At 41.5% G+C, this 22753-nt stretch overlaps 1 protein-coding gene across 1 annotated transcript; it reads right to left on the minus strand.

The window, feature by feature from the left end:
* Window positions 1–5651: 5651 nt before the first annotated feature.
* Window positions 5652–8484, minus strand: BTG1 (BTG anti-proliferation factor 1). The gene is made up of 2 exons (XM_021527999.4): window positions 8083–8484; window positions 5652–6925 (listed from the first exon to the last, which is right to left on the minus strand). The coding sequence occupies exons 1-2, from the start codon at window positions 8228–8230 to the stop codon at window positions 6561–6563; spliced, it is 513 nt and encodes a 170-aa protein (XP_021383674.1). The 5' UTR covers window positions 8231–8484; the 3' UTR covers window positions 5652–6560.
* Between the last annotated feature and the right edge of the window lie 14269 nt (window positions 8485–22753).

Genomic DNA, 22753 nt, shown 5'->3' on the forward strand with positions numbered 1-22753 from the left:
ATGTGCCACACAAACACCTTGATTTTATTTTGTAGTGAGGATATAAAGTTTTTCACACCTGTAAACAAATACCTAACTTACACAGTATAGAATGTGAATGTTACCACACAGAAGCAATTGCTCTGTTGCACCCATCTAGGGAAGCATGCCAGGCTCAACCAAAATGGACCTTTGGTTGATTGTTCAGACACCTGCTTACCAGAAACCAGGGAAATCTCTCCTATGTTACAAACTATTGGTGTGAATATACAAAGTAAAAAAATCTTTCCTTTATTTCCTGTCAGCCCAGTATCACATTGATTAAAATGTTGCAAACATTCCTCTAGACAACTACAATTTGCTCTAGAACCTAAAAAATCCTATCTACTCAACTGAATAGCAAATTGAGTCAAGCTGCAAATTCACATACTGAAAAATTAAAGAGAAAAATAAGAATACATGTTCCTGATAATACCAGCATCTTAAGGCATAAAAAGTGAATAAGGAGGATAATTACCCCCACCTATGCAAAATTACAATCTTCAGAACACCAGCAGTGACTTGAATTAAATCACAGCCAGCAGGGCTTCAGGATGACCCACTGAAAAATAGTCTAATAATTAAATGTGTGCATATATATACACATACAATAAATTTATATATGTACCATATATGTACAAATAAAATTTTGTTTAAACTTCAATGCAGAGAAGAAATATTGTCTTTCAATATTCTTTTTAACATACAAGAAACTCATTAACTTGTGCCCAGCAAAATTCCAAACCCACCAATTATTACATGTTTCTACATTACAAAAAGCAAAAAGTGAACTTTATAGAACATAGGAAAGCATGGACACACTGATGGAAAGTCTTAATTGCAGTCAATGCCATCAGATGGTATCACTGGTACTAGAAATGTGTCTTTAAGCTGATCTGTGAGTTAGAAGATGTACCCAAGCTTTAGCTCCATGCAAGAGCTCCTCAGGTAAGTGTTGCTGCCTGGAACCCAACTGTGCATGCTGGGCAGCACCCCCAGCCCTGAATTGTCATTGGGCATTCCAGACACTGCTGCTCTTTGCATACATTCAAGGCTGCTCCTAGAAGACTGAAGTTCTCCTCCCTTGCATCCTTACCATGTTAACAGGTTCATGTTTATCATTTAATTCAGTTATATAATCAGCACATAGAACAATCACACTGGATTTTACAGTGGCCCAGAGGTTTCCTGTTATCTAAAATTTAAAAGCTACGCCTCTCAAGAAAACATTAGAAGACTGTTGCAAGCCATGATGAGACACTGAGCAGCTGATCACAGGAATCACTTCACTCTGCAAAAATCGACATTGCCTCGGTCTGGGATTTTTCTAATTTTGTATGATCCTATTTCCCTTCCTCACATGTTTTCATTGGTCACTTTCAGTAAAGAAAACCTGGAAATCTGAAGATCCAGCATTTTACTTGTTTTCCTTAGCTGCAAGTCAATTCTCTTTGCCAGCTTTGCAGTCACAGAACTGCAATACTACAAGGGCAAACATCTGCTGTCAGGCATGTAGCACTACTGCTTGTGTGGATTTCTTCCCAGCAGCTGGGAGGAAATGCTCCTTCTTGTTTAGACAAAAATATCAAATGGTTAGGAAATAAGGAGTTAGGAAAATATGTATACAAGGTTCACGCTTGAGAAACACAAGAGCACAGCCTTAGCCACTAAGAAAATTCCACTAGACATGAAGTTAACAATAATTTAGATCTGTACATTTATGGTAAGTCAGCCATTTTACTGTTGACCTACTTTGTATCAGCAATAATTTGTCACAGTGCATTCTCCAACTGCTACTGAAAGAAAGGTTGAAACCATACATTAAGAGCAGAGTGTCAAAGCAACTGATGTTAATTATACCCCGCAATTCCTATGTTGATGAAATTGTCACTGCTAACTATTAATACAGCATTTATTGTCTAAGCCCAGCTTGCTCTACCAACCCCTGAAAGCCACTGAATTAACATCCTGCTTCTCAGTGTTCACATTGGAATGTAAATCTTAAACGTGTAAAAATAACCTCTGCTATTACACCAAGAATGTGTAAATACATGTTCCTTTTTTGGGAGAACTATTTATCTCCAGTTTATACATGTTTCACTCTTTAAACTAAAAACAGCTTTAATACTCTTCAGTCAAGCGGCAGCTGTTGCCAATATAAACTATTTTCTCTTAAAATTATGGCACTAAGTAGAGGAAACTTTGTAAAACGTAGAGTACTACTTGATTTATGGAAATTCAGAAATAAGCTTTACATAGACACACAAAAAAGAAAAGCAGCAATGTTCTTTGTTGTATTCATTGCTAACCTGCACAATAACAAGAGATCATATTCTCACAGCATAAACAAGGTTAATTAGAAGGACACCTTATGTGTATTGAGTGTTCATGTTCCATGACATCTGCTTAATTTGGTGACAGAAATGTTTACAAGCATCAGCACAAACCAACCACTCCAGAAGCACTAACTGGATTCTTTATGGTTTGCACATCAGTAAACTGTTTTGTAAGGTTCTACTGCTGCAGTACAGCTCCCTCTCTTTCCAAATCATCTCTCAATCTTTTCCTTTACCCATTTACATTGAAGGCAATCAAAAACAATATTTAGCCTTCAAAATTGTCATCTCTAAGCTATGGCATGAGACATACAACTTGGTATGATCCAAGACTCATCTTGTGATAAATACGGAAGACTTTCTTATCCTATGAACTGATCCAATATAAGATACAAGAAAATTATAAGCCAGTGATGGTATCTTCACATCAGAAAAGTGCCTCGTGTAATTTCCAAATTGTTGTGTAGATTGATAGAACGAACCAATAAGAAAATCCTGTAGCATAGAGGCCTGTCATATACAGATCTACTTGAAAATCTTTGCACAGTCAGCAGAAAAGTGGAAATCTAAAATCAGCATTATTAGCAATCAAATGAGAATCCTCATATCTCTATTCAAACCAAAAAATGACACTAAGATATACAGGAAGAAAAAAATTATGGTCCAAATGGCTGCTTAAGCCAGATGTACATCTCTAAAATAAGCAGGAGAAAAACACAACTGCAAAGAGAACAAAACAACAGAGCTTCTTACAGGATACGTCTAATACAACTCTCTATAGAAGGAGCATCATTACCAAACATAAAATACAAAACTAGCATTGAGTGTCAGGATCTGATACCATACAGTAGCACAGTGGGGGAACACACTGTCAGAAAAAAAAAACTGCTCACCTGGCATAAACTAGAAAGCAACTGTACACTTTAAAGACATTCACTGAATGGTCAGCAAGTCTGAGCAGACTGACCCATCACTCTGAGAAGAGCTGTAACATCAGAGCCTCGTACAGCTGAGACTGCCTGCAGAACAACTACAGGACTATTTAGGGCTCCTCAAGGAAAGTCAGCTAATTTAACTAACGTGCACTGATCAAGCAGGTCTTGAATGTGTTCTCATCGCTATCATTTGCATTAAAATAACAGCCTTGCCCGTTTCATAATGGCACCTTAAATGAAATTCAAAAGCAACAAGCATTTAGCTTAGTTGTGCTGTTTGTTCCACCTACAACAAAACACAGGATTGGCAACAGCCTACTCTTACAGACATACTCCACTTCTCTCAGGAGTCCTTATGCCCTGCTGCCACAGTATGCTAAGTACTTTCAAAATCAGACAAGGGCACATTGTGTGCACATTGGGGTATATTTAAATTCCAGCTGGAATAAATCCCAGCAACTCTGAGGACATGCGTTGAACCAATTACTAGTTACAGCTGCAGTTAAAAATTATGCCATGAATGAAAGCACCTTACCGTAAAAGGACTAAAATGTTAACAATCTAAAGGAGCAGGCTCACTCTTGGTTCAGTGTCACATGCCAGTCTCACAGATGGAACACTTGCTGCCTCACAAAGCTATGCTTAATTTACCAAAAAGAAAGTACTGACAGCTGATGCTTTCATAATGTGCACAGCTCACGTCAAAGACCAACTATACAGCTACCCCTTCTGAAGCTGTTCTTGCTGTGCAGCAGAAAAGACTGCAGGCAGCACCACAATATACCAAGCATAGTTCAATCAGCAGTGAGCTTCATGAAAGTTTAATATAGCTTTAAAGCCAAATTCAATGTTTTCTACTCAGATACACTTTTGCTGTCTGTGGACTTAAAACAGAAATTGTGGTTTGAGTACTCTTACCACTAGGATTAATTTCTTGCTTACAGATTTAACAATTAAAAGTGTCATCTTAAAAGTAAGAGAATTTTTAACCTTGACCCTATGCATCAGTTATACCTGAACTTTACTGTAACACAGGCTCACTCTGAAGCTTTGGTAATACATTTTTTGTCAGACGCCTACAGAGCAAGGTCTTTAAAGTTCACTGCTTCAGGAGCACTTATGCTTCCACCAGTCCATGCCAGAAAGCCATAGTGCCAGAGAAGCACCAGCAATATTTTGAAGTGCTGAATATCGCCAGACGTGCAGATTATCGTAAAAATCGTATTTGTAAAGTTGGAACTTACAAAAACCAAAGGGAAAGAAATTGCTAAAAAAAAAAAAAAAAAAAAGCTGGACAGTTCAGTCTTATGTCTTGCTTATATATAACCAGCCATATTACAGATCAGCTATATTACAAAGACATGAACTGGAGATAAAACACATTGCTACTGTCTAATTGTAAAGGCTCATTCATAGTTGAGCAGGAGCTGCAACAACTCCTGGCAAGTCTGATGCTCAGTTCTCCCATAGCTTGCAAGCTTGGCTGGCAAGTAGCGATGGCTTTCTTTTCATTCAGAGCACCAACAGCACTTCTGGCGGCTGAAGTGACCAAGGTTTCGGGTAGGCCTTTTATTAAGCAGTCACAGAACAAAGTACACAGGAGATAGGAACAGAAAAGTCTTGACTTTTACTCCAGCACTCTGACAAGTGTAAGTAGAGTGGTAAGGAATTTCTCACAAGTGTATCTGCTGTACTGTATACAAATGACATTAGTGTGGTGCTTAAGTGAATCACATCTCTACATCATCCATTAACTATGAATACACATATAAGTATGGGCTTCTCACTTTGCCTCAGCCAACCTTTTAAGTTCGGGAAAAAAGATCAACATACCTTTTGTTGAATCCAATCTTAATGATTTCTAAAGTGAAAGTCTTGCATCTGAAGAAAGCAAAAGGCAGCAAGCTGCTCTTAAGGCTAAGGGACACTTGTCCCAACTCTTATTGTGCAGGGAATCCATCAGGTAAGAACTGTGAACTCGTGAGCAAGTAGGTCACAATGGACATTTAGGTTTGCTATATCCTTCATCAGGAAGCCAAGTAAACTTTAATCCTCTGGATTTATTCAAGTCATCTTTGGTGGATGTTATTTCTGCACCTTTTCCTCATATCCTGGAATTACTGGCCCTGGAGTTACTTCCACTGATTTTACAAGGTTTAAAGCGACATATACGTCGTGTTCCCCTAAACTTCCCAAGCATTTATATGTGAGGTCTTCCATTAATCCAGGTCTGCACCAAGTGTTCCCTAGCATCAGGGTGCCACTGATGTTCTTAAGCCTTTATAGTATCTATTTTGTTTCTACGGTGAGACAAAAATAATTTAACTGATCCTATGTAATCACGACAAGAGATTAATTAAAATGCCAAGATAGGAAACAATTTATTATAGAGAGAAGAAAAATTTCTCATCCAAAATATAGAAATCTGTACAACTTTGCCACAATCAATATACATGAACTGTACAAATTTACACCAGTTCATAATTTACCAAATAAAAGATGACTAACAAAGTTCACAAAATAGATGGTGGTTTGTGGAAAAGACTTTTACCCAATTAAGAACAAGGAAATTACAAACCAGACCTCCACTTTCTAAAAATAAGAAGTTTACTCAGTCTTAGAAAACTACAAGCTAGCAAATGTACAGATAGCTGGCTGGTGCTAACACCACAGTTCAGACAGTGTCTTTATATGGTCTTTTTAAAGCCTGTTGCCATGGCAGATTCTGATCACTTGCTACTTTTGAGGCCAATGTAAAGATCTGACCATTTCCCCAGGTCATTCTTACTATTTTATCTTATGTACATTTATACATATTTGTAAGTGCTAGGTAAAAGTCTGAAAATTAAAATTTCCAGTATTATGGTGTTCATAAGTCTTGTTACTGAGCTGCCAAAAACGCTAACAATTAATAAATGTAATAGTGCAAATTTCCTCTGCAAGACCTACTGCAGAGAATCACTTTATAAATACAGATCGGGGTTGAAAATTGGTGTAGAAATTAAGTCAGGTGTCTTGGAGAAACTGACACTTCCTAGATCTTCTTATTCCCTAGCAAGCTGCAATCATTTTGACTCACAGGCTATTAAATCACTGAAAGGTACTGTCCAAACTATGGCACTGTCACTTTAAGTATACCACTCTAACGTGTGCCAGATCTTCACAGCTGTGACATGGTTTAAATTCCATAATCCATCCCCAGAGGTGCCCACCCAAAGTAAAAACCAAATTTATCCATCCATTTTAAGATGATCCATCCACAGACTATATCTTAACCTGATACAGTCATCATATTGTAGCTTTTGGAAGGGCTAGTTCTGCCCAAGAGAAGTTCCTCCTTACAGCTTATTCTGCTGTCTACCATTTGCATGTTGGTGTTACTTTGGCTACCTCCTGCTGGTGCAGCTTCATACAGCACACAGATGGAGCCATCTTCTCCAATGCGATAGGACACTTCGTACGGGTCAACCCAGAGAGTGAGTTCGCTCGGAAGAAGCTGAAACAGTTCCTGACTGCTCAATCCAATCCGCTGTGCTGCCTGTCCAATGAGAGGATCCATCTTATGGTTGATCCGGATACATCGGTAACCTGATCCCTTGCATGGCTTTTCTGGAAACCAGTGGTGTTTATAATGTTCTATAAAATAAAAAACAAACATTATCCTCCTTAATTCGATATTGAAGCACACATGCAGCGATTATTGGTATCTCGCAAATTTCATACCTCAAGATCTAAATAAGCTCATTATTTTAGTATAAAATGACTTGGAAAATCATTATATTATAGGGTTTTTTTCTGCTGGTGATTTAGGGAAGTGCAATGTCCCTTGGGAAGCACTCGTACAAAGTTACTGTCCTGTGCTACTGTATAGAGAACACCCACCACCAAAAAGGAGTGAAAAGCAACTTCCTGGCATTCAGAAAAACAAATACAAAAATACAGAAATTATTACATACACAACACAAAAACTCAATAGCTTCAAAACATCATAAACCAGAAAAAGAAAAGAAGACCCTTTCCAGCATCCTTTCGAGATCACCACCCATACTTAGCTTAGCTTCTCACATTCTAAGAACACCCAAAAATAACTAGGGAGGAAGCTGGGCAGCATTTACCGACTGACTCAAGCTGTATTTCATCACTGCTCTTCCCAGCCTATTTTTCATGGCGAGAAACCAAGGACTTCCTTCACTTACCTCAGGAGTTTTTATCCCACCCAAAACCCTATCGATCTGAGGGTACTCGTAGTCACTATTGAGCCCACTGGGACAGAGGCTTGGGATTACAAAACCCACAGGGCAGCGAAAGAGCCCACGGCATTTACTCCTAACCAGGGCTGTGGGGCGGCTAAGAGACGCTTCTAGAAGAAAGGGGACCCGAGACCCTTCGTCCCTGATGAATTTTACTTGGCAAAAAAACCCAGCCTCCGAGCACTTTTCTTTCTGGCAACCGGGCAGTTTGAGCGCTTGGCGCGGCGCTCAAGTCCGGGCCGCTCCAAAGCTTTGTCTCGGGCGGCAAGGAGGGGAGGGGGAGCTGCCTGCGCGACGCCGAGCCGCTTTTGTTTACACCCCGCTCCTGCCTCCCACACCCGGGCCGGCTCGGCACGCAGGGTCCCCGCAAGGGGCGAGCCACGGCCCCGAGCCCCGGTCGCCCCCGCGGAGGGGCTGCGGTCCCTCGGAGGAGCCGCTCTCTCCCTTTCCCGTCTCCGGGCACCCGGGTGCCGCGGCCCTGCCCGGACAGGCGGCCGCGGCGGACGGGGGGGAGCGGCTCCGCCGCGCCCACGCCGCCCTCACCTGCCAGCAGCTCCTGCAGGCACTGGCTGAAGGTCTGCAGCTGCCGCTCGTTCATCAGCCCCTTGGTCCGCAGGAACTTGGAGATGAAGCCCACGGCCGCGGCGATCTCACGTATCATGCTGGCCCGGGTGTACAGGGCGGGATGCATGGAGGCGGCGGCGGGCGGCAGCCAGGTCTCCGGGACGGCCGGCGCTGGGGCGGGACGGGTCGGGACGGGCGCGGAGCGAGCGGCGCGGGACGAAACAGGGGCGGCGCGGCTCTAACTGGGCGCGGAGCAGGCGGCAGAGCCCAGATCACATCCCGGGGGCGGCAGCCTCCGCCTCCTCTTCCTACGGCAGGGGGGCGGCGGCAGCAGCGGCGGCCGCGGCAGCGCTCCCCGCATTTCCTGCGGCGAGGGGCGAAGGGAGCTACCCGCCGTCCGCCGCCTCTTATAGCCGCTACGGACCGGAAGTGGCGTCGTGGCGCCGGGGGCGCGCCGCCGCCAATCCGGCGATCGCACCATCGTGACGGCAGGCGGCGGGGCGGGGCCGGCCGGGGCGGGTGACGTAATCGGCTGTAAACAAATAGAGCCGGGGGCGCGCGCGGGGGGTGGGCGCGAGAGGCCGCGTGCCGGGGCGCGCGCCCGCGCTGCGGGGAGCCGCGTGCGCGGGGGGCGGGGCGCGCGGCAGAGCGCGCGGCAGTGCGGGGCGTCCCCGCGCGGGTTTCCGCGCGCGTCGGCGCGGGTGGGGGCGGCGCGCGGCGCGGCCGGTGGCGGGGCCGCGCGGGAAGCCGCGGGAGCGCGGGCGCGCGCTGTCTCCGGGGGGCGCGGAGCCACGTCAGCGGCGGGGGCGGCGCGCGCGTCAGCGCCGCGGGCCCGCCCCACGCGCGGGCGGCCGCGGCAGGGCCGCGCCGCGGGCGGCGGAGGCGGCGCGTCTGCGCGTCCCTGCCTTTCCCGGAGCGCAGCGCTGCGCCCGTGGCACCACGCACTGCCCGGCGCTGCGGAGCCCAGCGCGGGGCTCCCTCACGTTCGCGAGCCGTGGCCTTCCGACCGCGTCCATAGCGGGGTCTCTCCGGGGACCTCCGCGCGGAGCGAAGCCTTTCGGGCAGCCGAGGCCCCGGGCCCTTGTGCCGGGGCACGGCGAAGCCTCCTCTCAGGCCGCGAGCCTGGCCCGGGCTCTGGCTCCCTGCGCACACCCCCAGCAGCGCTGAGCTGCTGTCCCAGCTGTCCTGCACCAGAGCCCTTGCGGGCTAGTCGGCTAGTGACTGCCAAGAACAGCGTCCATCCCAGGCCTTCCAGTGGTCTGCCTCCCTCTTCGATAAACAAAAGGGGAGAGGAAAAAACCGACGGAAGATTTCTGCTTGTTCAGTTTGGTTTGGTTTTGTTAAAAACCACAAAAGTCTAGCTTCCTTGATAGAAACCTTATTCTTTCCCAATGGTTTGTCCCCTGCCCCCTTGCAAACCTTCAAGTGAAATGTTGAAAAGCTTCAACAGCCTGATGCCTGATATTTGCATGTACAGTTCTTAAGTCAACGATCTGAAATTAGCCAAAGGCACACACGACACACGATTTCTTTTTCAGTGAAAATAATTCACTAATGAAAGCTATAAAAAATATGCGTGTGAAATATCTTGAATAAAAGATGAAAAATGTGGGTTTTTTTGTTTATTTGATATGAAAAATGTAACTCTCTAGTGCTTTTTGGTCTTTTCTCTGCGCACGGGATCTATTCTTAGTCTCCAGCCCCAGGGGACTCTCTTTGTCTCTGCACAAGGGAGATCTGCAAAACACCTTCAAAAGATAATTAGAAGAGCTCAAACTCACAGCTTTAGTGCATACTAAAAATGTTGGTGTGGGTTTTAGAGCACAGTCCCATCCATTTCACCATTCACAGTCCCATCCATTTCAATACTAACTTCTGGTATTTACATTAATAATCTTGAGCTGACCCTCCACTCTGTGAGGAGAGAGGAGCTGCCAACCTGGCCTGGGCTCTTGCTGCTCCTCAGGTGCCAGCCATCCTTTCTTCTCAGTGCTTCTGTGGCATATGTGAGGTATATCCAGAGCTGCCATTTCTGCTCTGCTCACAGGCTGGAAAGTGCTGTGCTCTTGCAAACCTTGAACAGCAGATGCTTCTCTCCCCCTTCACAGGGCCTTCAGAGCCCACCATCATACTGGATAACTGTCACCTCGTGCAAAAGCAATGTTTAAGCATCACAATTACACTGAAATAATTACTGGAAATACTTCAAAAACAACAAAAAATAATATAATGTTTGCCACCTTTGCCTGAACCTGAGCTTTTTTATCTGGGCCACTTTCTCATCTGTTCTACTTAATTCCATCCAGAATCAAATGCTCAGAAGGAGTTTTAGGAGCTCTCAAGTAGGTAAGTAGTCATATATAGTAGCACCCCAAAACATGAGGTTTAAAATCCCAAATCTCTTGCAAAGTCAATAAACTAAGGACTCTTTAGCAATCCGTTTTCATATTTCCTATTGATTCCAAATAGTAACAGCATGTATAAAACAGTGTTATCTGTGAAAAGAGTAAAATGCTGTGCATACAGATCCAGTCCACTGGTAAAGAATGAACTACCTTGGGGTTTGTCGCTTTCAGCCACCGAGCTGCTCAAGTGCAACTTCAAGGCTTGAGATACCTGCCGGGAGGATCTCATCCCTGTCCATGGGTATGAACAAGGTAACTGGAGCTGCTCATGCTGTTTTCCCAGGCCAGGCAACTCCATTTCCATCTCAGTGCTAGGCAGGACAGCAAAGGAGCTGCTGCCATTTCTGGCCTGTGAAATTCTCCCAAAAATCCTCATCTTTACAGTCTGAAAGCTCTTAATTGATGAGGAAGACTTTGGCATGCAGCCCGTGACATCAAGCAAAGTCAACTTTTCTTGATTGGCCTGTAATGGAGAGCATCAAGCAAACTAGCCACACCATAGCCTGTTGCTGGTTTGTAGCTTAGCTTCCTGCCCGTTGCCAGCATATTTCACTGATCTGCCACGCCACTCTGAACTTCTTTGGTGCTTCCACATTTTGGGACGTACAAAGTGGTTCTTTTTTCTCTGGCCAGTTCCCAGCTGTCTACTCCTGTCTGCAGCTCCAGACACAGAGGAGGCAGTTTGCTGGCTTAATAGTGCAAGATGCTCACTGATACATTAGTGGCAGGGTGCTGAAGAAGATAAATGTAGACATTTAAGAACTGCCTTTTTCAGGCCATCTGATACTTTAAATGAAGCAGAGGCCCTAGGGAGGAAAAAAAACCAAAAAGGTATGTGATCATGAAATTAGAGACTGGATCATAATGGATGTGCATAGAAGGGTTGAATTAAGGTTCTATCCCAGCTTCTGATATTTCCTAACATTTAACAAATACAATGCAACCTTTACAACATTTCTATCATGTTGTTTTGGCAGAATCTGTTTCTTGACATTGGTTTGGAGAGAGCTTAGCACTTTGTGAGTTCTGTCATAATGGAAATAAGTAATAGAAATACACTTTCATCTATGCCACATGCACATATACACATCCTGCAACTATTGCAACATGCTCTTTTCACAGCTTTTCTGAAGCTACTGAGTGTTCTTTATGGTAACTGGAAAGATTCAAGAGTTCAAAGGAGAAGAATTAGAGTTATATGATTTAAAAAAAAATTGCTCTAGTCTCAGGGTCAGGATTAGTATATGTTTGTTTATGAAAATAAATATACTACATATTCAGCATGGATATTTTTTCCTGTTTGAGAGAGTTATAGGCTTTTTATGTGGTATCTTATTAAAGCCTTTCAGTGTAGAAAAGTGTTAGGTCTCTTCCTGTTTCAGTGTCAAGTCTAGATAATTTTTTGCATTATTTGGAATTGACCTAATAAAGAAATAATAATTGAGAAATATTGGTATTTGTTTCCAAAAAGCAGTATATATGCCTTAGATTGGCATAACCTGTAAGCTGAAGAGTACTGGTTGCAATACATAAAATACAACAACAATCCATTCTATGTAGGGTTTTGTTTTAGTGTAGGTTGATGTTATTTAAATGCCAAGAGTATTTTCATCCTTTACCAAGTATTAGAAAATTTATGGGAAGAGGTTTCCTCTTTTATTTTTACATTATGCAGAAGAAAGATTTCTATGGGATGCTTAAAACATTTTGCAATGTTTTAGCACGTTTCATTCTTTGAATATGCAGTGGCAGCTGTAGTGACATTAAGTTGCTGCTCCAGGAGGCAAATATAACTCAGAGTCCATAGCCAGTACTGCATGCCATGGTGCTCCTCAGGGGACTCCATGGCCTGGTTGTGAGTTCCCACCTTGTTTTGTAAAGTTTTCAAACAGACACTCCTCAAGCTACAGTGGTGATATGGGAGTCCTCCCTGGAAAAACTTTGGCTCCATGGCTTGGTTGTAGACAGAGACAGCAGTAGCCAGACCCTTTCACTGCAGGTGAATGTTGGCCTAAGGCTTTTTTTCCCTGGAACCTTGAGAGCAGGCTGTCATTCCTTTTGTGTTACCACTAGAAATGTTTGGACTTGAGCTCAGGTGCAGACCTGGGCTCAGAAACGTGGTGTGGATCCAGCCCACTGCCAAAGCAGCACTCTGCAATGAAGATGGGATAAGGGCTTTTCAGCTCCAAATGTAAGCCTATCTCTGAACCCAGCATTGCAGCACTGCACCCAACCTCAGCATTGGAGCAGTGAGTGTTTCATCCTGAAAGTGTGGGGGTGAAGAAGTCAGTCACATATTCTTCCAAAATGGAGAAGTCTCGCATCTGAAAAGATAGACTGGTAGGAGTCAGAGAAAGGGCACAAGTCTGATTTGTGACCCCACTGGGAACTTCCCTTTCTCTTCAACATGCTCATGCAAACCCACACGTCTGCAGTCTGCATTCTAAATCAGCCTATCAGGCAATGAATTCCTCAAACCACTTCTCGCATAAGTAGAGTCCTGTTTAAGAAAGTGGGACTATTCCCATAAGCCAGAGTCCCAATCTACAGTCTGGCACAGTTGTTTAACAAACATTTCTGCCACTGCAGGAAGCTCAGGAAGGGATAGAAAGACTCAGGGGCAAGGGCAGGCTTTCAGCATTGGCCATAACTATGGCATGTTAATTTCAGGAAATCCATCATCTCATGACATCCTAAAATGACCAAACTTTGCTGCACTTACTCCATACAGAGAAAGGTTTGCTCTATGGGGCAAGATTTCAAAGGGGCCACTTTGCTTGATTTAAGCTTGATTTCAAAGGAGGCACTCACTGAGAAGATACTCCTTGTGACATGAGCCTTGGGTCTGGCCAGGACAGAAACCAGAGTCTCACCAGGACAGATTCAACAGAAGGCTTTTCTGATGCCATTCCTTTGACTTCAGCAAACAACATGCACATGTAGCAAATAAAAAGCAAATCCATAACATAGTATTCTGTTTTGCTTATAAAAATGAATTTTTTTCCTAAATGTGATAGTAGCAGTATGGCAGCACATGCAACACTTGTTTTGAACAAAGCAATTATAGTTTGGATCCAGTAAAAACAAAAATTTAAGAAAGGAATAGAAACAGATAATTTGAAAGCTTGTCAATTGAGAGAACTCCTCACAACATAGACATACATAACCATTATTAAACAGTCAGGTTCTCATTTTTATGAATTTAGGAATTCAACAGGATAGAAGAATCTAGATGAGATAAACAGTCATTCATTGCAATCCTGAGTGGATGTTGTTAACAATAATATTAAAGTGAAAGTAGCTTGTAAGTGAAAAAATTATTCAATTGTTTGTTGTTGTGCTCTGCAATCAGATTATGGCATCTCAAATTCCAAATTTTTACCTTTCCTGTAGTTTTTCATAGTAAAGCTGGGATGGAAGGGATCATAAAGAGGATTATATTTCTATGCTTCTGAGAGTTTTTTTTTTTTTTCTGGCCTGCCATATAATTTTAGGAAGACCTGAAATAATATCAAACACTCTTGTCTGTAGTGGTTGCATTATGGGCTCTTGCACTGCCTGGTGACTGCCAGAGCAGCCTGTGTTGGTCAGCATGGAGGTCTCAGTCACCCTGTGGTCAGGCAAAGGAAAAAACAGGATTTTTTTATGGTACTTTTACAGCAGTATTCCGTGACTTTTAGAGTTAAAACTGTGATTGTCTGCAGATTTTAAGTGCAAATTCCATTAAAATACTGAAAGATTTTAAGAAACCAATATGTTGGTCCTGCAAGTATTTTTTTCTTAGTATTTGCACCTTACATACTTCAATTTATGATGTAGTTAAAAAATCAAGATATATTTTTAAATTTTTTTAATAAACATCTGAGAAACTTTTCCAATGATGTCATAAAAAATTTAGGCAGCTTTATTAAGATTTGTGATTTGGAAATCAAATACAGTTTTAAATAGATGGCTCCTTTGGAGCTGTTATTAAGTAGTAGCAACCAAACCTTCACCAAATCTGCCTGTCTCAAAAATGCATCAAAATAGCAAAACATGGAGACATTGTAATGATAACACTGGATATTTTAGGCCAGGTCTGCATAGACTACAAAGGATATTACCTACTATGCACTTACAAAAACAGAAAACCGACTGCACTATTTAGGTAGACAAGCACCAGCCTCACTATACTCCCAACACCTCTCCACCAAAGCTGCATATGTGGGTTTTTTGGCTTGTAAATCAGGTGCCTGCATGTATTTCATTTTGTGCTGGGTCTGGCTTTGGAGGTCAAATTATTTCATTTTAGCTGGTTTTTTGTCCTTTTATTGTGGTCTGTCTATCTAAATCCTGCATATCAATGCAGTGTATACTTTGCTGCAAGAACAGGCACTTAGCTTTCTCCCCTCATTTTTTTCTAGTCAACACTTGCCAGAACTTATTCTCTTTATCGCTGTCATTTGTAGTCATGGCACTGCTCCTGTTACAGCTTTTTTTTTCTCCTTGCAATGGTATTAACTCAGGCATATTAATCAGTCTCAGACAGAATTCTCAAGACAAAATTAATATAATTAGTTCTCTAGGACATATTTGGCAGGGTGAAGGAACATCACAGAGACAGTCTGTGTTATTACCTTCCTTTGAGTACTGAGAGATTTTCTGGATATTATCAGGTAGAAAAAAAAATTAAAATCACAGCTACACCATTCTTACTTGATTGTATAGCTTTAATACAGTGCTACTCAACTGCATTTAGGTGTGAATACTTCAATCATGCTGGTGTGAAAGTGTAGTCACTCATCCCTTTAATGGAATTGTAGTGCGTGTCGCATGCCCAAAATTAACCTGTTCGGCCGCTCCTCATATGACTTGAATTCTTTCCCCAGATGTGATGAATAAACCTCAGTAAGTTACTTTCCTGAATTCAGTCATGTGAGTAATGTCCCTGACAACGATGAGATTATCCTTATAATTGCAAATGATCAGGGTTGTGATTTTAGGGCTCATAGCCCAAGACTCTGAATATCAGAGCTCCCACTGGTTTTGCTTCTTTCTTAGACATGTGCCATAAACTGAGGAACTTACTTGGTCCTATACTGCCTATAAATTACCTATCCCTAACAAAAAAGAAACAAAACTAAACCAAACAGAACCCCCCATTACAGAAAACCCAACCAACCACAACCAAAAAAAAAAAAAAAAAAAAAAAAAGAAAAAAAAAAGGTTGTTTTCAATGGTACTATTTTACAGGAAACAAGAGCTATCTGATCATTTATATAAGTGTCCTTTAAGAGCATGCCTGATAACACTAGGAAAGCAAGGAGAGGGGTCTGAATACAAGCAGAGGCAGTAAAGTACAATTATTTCACAAAAAAAAAAAAAGGTTTTTTTTCTCCATTTTTTAAAGGAAATCAGAAAAGACTAACTGAAATAGAAACAGAAATCTTGACAGCAGAAACATACACCTCTATAAAAGTATGCCATCAGTTCTGATTTAGATTAGCCAGATGTCTTAAACACATGTGATGAAAAACAAGAAAATCACCGATTTTTAATTTAAAAAAAAAGGAAAAAAAATAGAGATCCATAGCATCTGTGAATCAAAAAAAATCCCAGCCTTTTGATCTATGTCTTTTCATTTTCTGCTTTCTTCAGCACCTTCAGTGACCATTTTCCCCCTGTGTTTGTCTCTGATGCATTTTCAGACAGAGGAACAAAAGCTGCTTGATACCCCTCTTACAATAGCAAGATGTGCCTGGCTGTGTGGGAGGAGCCACTCAATTCTTCCGTGTAGCGCTGGGTACACATGCTTCGAGCGGCGGTAAGTGTTCCTGGGAGCACAGAACAGAGTGTTCCAGCAGGATCTAACATACGGGCAAAGATAGAAAGCCATTTTCTTCACAACTATGCAGCGCAGTAATACATGATCCCAAGTTTGCAAAGGATGAACCTACTGTTTCAGAACTTTTTATTTTCTTTTTCACATCTTAATTCACTTTTAAATTATTTAAGAGAACTCTCTGGGTTTTGGTGGTTTTTTGGAGGTTTGTTTTTTTTTTTTTGCTTTTTCTGAAACATGATTTTTTAAAAAACTCACTGCTTTATGAAAGCTTGCTTATAAAAATTTACATAAGAGACATAGCAGTTACATAACACATCCCTTGAGGAACTTCATAAAATGTCTTTGAAGCCACATATTCCTCCCTTTGAGTGTTTGTGCCCCAAAACTCAGCTAGCAGTCAGTGGAGAGGGAACAAGTAGAAATTCGTTTGAGATTACAGGGAAGAAGGGAGACCTAGAGTCATCAGCATCTACACTATGAACAAGAACATGGGGCTGAGCTCCTCCAGAAGCAGGTGGAGTCCCACCAGCTGTCTCAGTCCTATCTGGTGCCACATCACTGCAGCCAGCTCAGGCCCCGAAGCAGTGCTACCTCATACCAAGAAACCAACATATGCAATGCCAAGGCAAAGAATGTATGCCACACATTCCTTTTCTCCGTACAGACATATCTTTATTGTTACCACTCAGTTTTGTTTCCCTGCAGTCATCTCCTCCCACCAACTCAGAGCTTCAGTCTCACCTACCAGGCAGCATGGTTTCAGCAGAGCTGTGCCAGAGCTGGTGATGCCACCACCCAAACACTTCTGTTTCACATAAGATTCAAAAAACCAAACCAAACCAACAAAATTTCTCAATTGTCCTACTTGTGCTGAAATTTTCAGATCTGTTCAAAGCTACCTCCAAATGTAGGTGCATACTCCTGGATTTCTTATCACAGTATAAAAAGAATTATTAGGGCTGTCCTGGAGTGATCTTAAGAAAACTCCTCCAGTTGCTACAGCCCTAGAGAAAATTACTTTTCCATCAGCTATACAATTTCCAACTTTGCATCAAAAGTAGATTCAATAGTTTCTATACAGAAAACTTAGTAATAGCTGACATTTCCTGAAGACTGGTTATATTTTTTGTTCTTAAGGTAGTGGATTGTACAGTAAGAAATAGTGATTGGAACCTGAATTTTTCATGTACATGTTTTAAATTGCTAGACTAATGCAGTGATTTCAATATGAAACAGCCTTAGAAGGATGAGCTGAGCCATACTTCACTGCTTTGTTGATTTAAACTCAATATTTCACCCAACAGGCAAAAATACAACAAGGGTGAATTTCAGTTGCTCAAGATTTGAAGGGAACAGTAATTGCAACCCTCAGCCTAACACAACACCAGTGGGGGTTCACTATGTTGAGAAGTATTGATGATATGAAGAATCCCACTTTCTTTGGGTACAGGTGGAAATCTTGCCTTTTTCCAACTTGGGGTGCATTAGATAACTGTGGATCTCATTTCCTTATTGATCTAATAATCTCAAGTATTTTTGACTGTGTTTGTAAATATCTGAAACTTGCTTTACATTCCCCACTCCAGCCATCAAGCAGTTACAATGACCACAGAAATGCCAATTTCATCACTGGAGAATTTAGAACAAAGGCAACAGCAGTTTTACTACTCCTGATGACAGTTAACACCCTTCTTTGTGAATAAATAAAAGATTACCTGTAGTAAATAAAATTACGGATGGTCACATAAAAATGCAGTAATATTTCTCATTAACTCCAAAGATTGGAGACCAAACAGTTGTTTAATGGAGGGTGGAGGAGAATTTTATGTGCACTCATTTCTGAAGCAAATGAAACAAAAGAAGTGGCATATTTTTTGTTTTATAACTTCCATTAGTTCTCTCCAAGTATTTTTATAGTTATGGTTACTAGCTTCTTCATTGATTATGTATCAGTCCCACTAAGTCCTTTAAAAGAAGTTGACAAGCCTATTTATCCATACTTTCCTCTTCTGGAAGCATAAGGTCAACATATTGGTGTGCCCAGCTATCAGCTGTTCACTGGTGCATAAACATCCCAAATCCAACATGTGTTCTTCTAGCGTCAGAGGAACTTTGCCATGAAATTCTGCAAAAAGATTTTTCACTGTGTTCAATTATGTAGGAACGTTGCCTTTAAAATTTACTATTTTCCTTTCTTTCACTTGGTTCCTTTTAACCTGTTGACTGACTTTCATGCTTGTTTTTGTTTGGTTTGGTTTGGTTTTTTTCCTTGGTTTGAACTGACAAAACATTCAAATTCTGGGAGATACATGAGTTCCTTCTTGCCAATAGCAGAGTATGAGATCAGGAGTTGTGGAGAGACAGAGTCCAGAGGATGCTTCTTTAGAACTGTGTCTTCCCAGTGCTCCTTTAACCGGAAGCTCTGAGGCCTGTGGACTGAGAACACTTACTTTGCACATGATGAATGGGTTTAAAGGCTATCAGATTTATTGGAATACTGAAGGGTCACTTCACAAGTACTTAGACACATACATTATTGAAAATGAAATTAATTTTATTTCTAGGATGGCTAAATGACCTGTTTTTGCCTTGGAGATCAAGCAATACAAACAGCAATGAATATCATCCCTTTGCTGATTGAAATTATTTGAACCTCTCTACTAATGCTAAAAGAACTAAGATCAACTTTTAAAAATTGGTCCCAGAATAGTTAAAGTAGTAGCAACTGGTCTATTTTGTTACAAAATCCAAGAAATTTTAATTTTAAAACCTGCAGATTACCATATGGATTACAGCACTCATAAAACACACTTCAACAAACACTTTTCTTCAACAGTTCATTTGCAATTTAGATGCAAACAGAGTATTATGAGCTAAAGAAGTTTGAAAACGTTTTCAGTTATCAGAATGTGAAGTTCTTCTGTTAAATTGGGATGATTCTATTAACACAAATATTCTCACACCTTAAGAGGACTAAATACATTCCTACTTTTCATTTCGTATGCACAGGTACTACTTTCAAGAGGATCAATTATGTTCCCTGATATAAAAAAAATTATTAACCTGCCAGGACAGAAGGCAAGGACAATGTATAACTTCAGATAGTGAACCATTTCAAATTTATTTAGGTATGTCATTTGTACATCCTGGAGCTCATAAAAGATGGGTAATTGTTTTCATGTCCACTAAGCAAAGCCTTTTCCAAAAAGAAAAGGAAATAGAATTCAGACTCCTTTCAGATTAATGTATAATCTCCCATGCACCTTCTGCTTGGCTCCAGTTCTGTCTCCCCTCCAGAGAAGAGAGGACATTGGGCTGATAACCAATGTCCCTGACCCCCTCTGTGAGAGCTGCAGAGGGTTTAGATAATGCAAACTTCATCCAAGATACATACAGAGAACAAAACAGGTCAAGAGTGTGGTTTTGTTCCTGTATGATGCCTGCTTAACCGCTGGGTAACTAACACTCTTTTAGCCTGTTGTGCATCTCCTCACCATGAATGACAATCCATGGCTCTGTCCACAGAGCTACTGGGCCTGTGCGCTGTGACCCCAGAGAATAAAATCTGCAGAGCAAAAGCTCTGCTGCTGAGGGCCCAGAACCCACAAGAAATGGTTTCTGGTGCTGTGGGCTGTATGTGACCCTCTGTTCTGACTCCAGACTGTAGGTGCAGCGATGCAGCACACGGCGTGCGTGGCGCTCCCTTGGCCTCGGGCTGCCTGTGGCTGTGTGCCCACAGACGAGGGCATCGCTGCCGGGCTCCAGCGAGCCAGGTGTGGGGAGCGCTCCGCAGAGCCCCACGGCTGACAGGACACGGGGGAATTGGCCAGCTCAGAATGTTTTTGCTGCTTCTTCTCTCATCTGCACCTGACAGGGTGCTGGTGCTACAGAGGATCTGGGCCCTCAGCAGCAATCAGGTCCCCCTTGCAGCTGATAATGTGGCTGTCTAAATATATCCATGATTAGGGCTACCCTGCATAGATTAAAGTCACAGCTCTGTATCTCCCAGCTGAGCCACAACAGTTGGCCTGATGACAGCACAAAATGAACTTTATGACCTGTTTTTTCAAACTGTTTTTTAGAGCATGCTTTAAATATACTGGGTCACTGTCTGTAGGAGTGGATAGCAACAAATGTAATCCCTTCTCCAAGGATAGCTTCCTTTAATTCTGTAAATTGAATTGGGCTGGTGCAGGCAACATGATTAGGAGGTCATCTCTTTAATGTTTCAGATGCCTTTGTGCACCACCTTTATTTTTAACAGAAAAATAAACAAACCAAACAAAAAAAAAAAACCAAAACCAAAACCACAATAAAACCCACAAAAAGCACACACAAAAAAAACCCAAAACCAAAAAACCCTCTACATTTTTGTCTAAAGTATCATCAAAGCTTTAAGCAAAAGCTCACATTCAAGCATTTCATTTTATCACCACTACAGTAATGATGCATAAGATACCCCATTTATAATCCCACCTCCTCTTACACAAGGCCCTCTTTTATGTGTCTTACACATTTCAGGGGACAGAAATTGATCTGTGATCCTGAACAAGCCATTCTAATTGCTTGTCTGTCCAGAGCTGAATTTAAGGCATTGTTGCCTTGATAAACAGGAATCCCTTTGCTCTCCCTCAGAAACCCCCAATATAATTATGGAAGATTCAATTCTTCATGCATTTTTCCCCAGGCAATGACCTGCTTTGCTAGTATGTCAAAATCAACTGATTTTTTTCATTCAGAGGATAACAAAGTTGCCTTATCTTTTCCAAATAAATGCAACTTAGAATTGGGAAACAAGAAAATAAAGGCCTTATTCCTTTAATTGTTCACTATTTTAGCATGAAGTTACACATAGGGGAACCTTGAAACTTCTTCCATGTTCATACTCTTTAATTCAATTAAGGCCCTAAGCTAAAGCAAAGAGCTAGCAAGAATCAGATGTTATTGCTACTGATAATGTGACTACCAAAAATTAATGGCATATAAACAATTCAAGTAGCCTTTTTCTTATGGGATTCCCCTTCTGAAGCAGGTTAGTTTGCCTAGGAGATGACAAAATTATTTATGAATTCCTTACTGACTGTCTTCAGTCGTTGATTTAAAATAGGCCACTGGATTTAAGCACTTGAGATGCAGACGAGTAGTTATATTTTCTAAATGGACTTCTGTAGTCTGAAGAGATCAATGGCATACATTTTACTTGCATTGCCTCCATTTGGGCCTAGGGGGAAAACAAAAGCACAAATAATGGATTGATTCAGATGGAATTTGGATTATAGTCTGAGGATTTCAGACATGTTTAGAGGATGTGTGAAAGGTCATGTAAAGATCCAGCAATATGCAGGGTTTCTTGTATGGTCAAAGTATTGGCTGCCAAATGTGGGACTTCAGATAAAATGGAATTTTGGCTTGAAATCATTAGTGTGTTCAAAAGGAATAATCATCATCCCTATCCCCAGACTTAAGGAGTAAATTAAAAACAGACAGTATTTGTCAATATTTTACTTACAAATAAAACACATGTATGTTGCTTTTATACTGATACACAATCATATGCTACTGAATAAAGAACTCTGCAATACCTGTTCTGACCCAGAAGAGGAAAAAACCCACATAAGATGAAAAAACACTCAGAAAAATGTCTACCAAATCCTATACCCTGAAACCCATGAAAATAAAATCTAAATCTGCTGAAAGTATGTGAATAAGTAGATTTCATGATCAAGAAATATATTTAAATAATTGACACAGTGTATTTTGTATTTAAAGACCTCTATTTTTCTCAGGCATGTTGTTTAATTAAATAATAACCATTAAAAAAAAAAGAAACATTGATAATATTGGCTGTACACATTTTGGATGATTTGACTAAAAAAGGTGTCAAATTCTCACCTTCTATCAGGGGAAGTCAGGTAGCAGCTGTCACTCATGTATCTATATACAGATCCTCTCTCTCAACAGGGATTTTAAAAAGCAGATAGCTTTATCTTCTCTTACTTTTCACTCTCCATCATTGATTAGGATCAAACACAGAACATTCCCAGGGAAGAACTTTGAATGGACTTGAAAGCAATGATACATTGGCAAGCTGGTTTGTTCATCATCTCCCAGAAACTGTTGAGTCACAGAATTTCTCAAAGTGAGAAGTGGGAGGAACCTTCTCCTTATGCAAATGTCCAACCTCCTTCTTAGGACAGCAGTGAGGGTCCTATAGCTCACACAAGTTTCTTCTGCAGAAGCATTGTATAAAAAGTAATTAATTTCTAGTGAAAAAACTGGCTACTGGATTTTACTGCACCTCCTTAGTATGTCTATGCTGCCTGACCTCATTAATCTTGTTTTTCATGGTCACTGTACTGTGCAGTTATTCCATTAACATATTGTAGTGCTGCCCGAGGCTTCTTTAATGTATGTTCTATTT

This window comes from Lonchura striata, chromosome 1A, assembly GCF_050655825.1.
Source record: "Lonchura striata isolate lonStrDom1 chromosome 1A, ASM5065582v1, whole genome shotgun sequence".
NCBI classification, from domain to species: domain Eukaryota; kingdom Metazoa; phylum Chordata; class Aves; order Passeriformes; family Estrildidae; genus Lonchura; species Lonchura striata.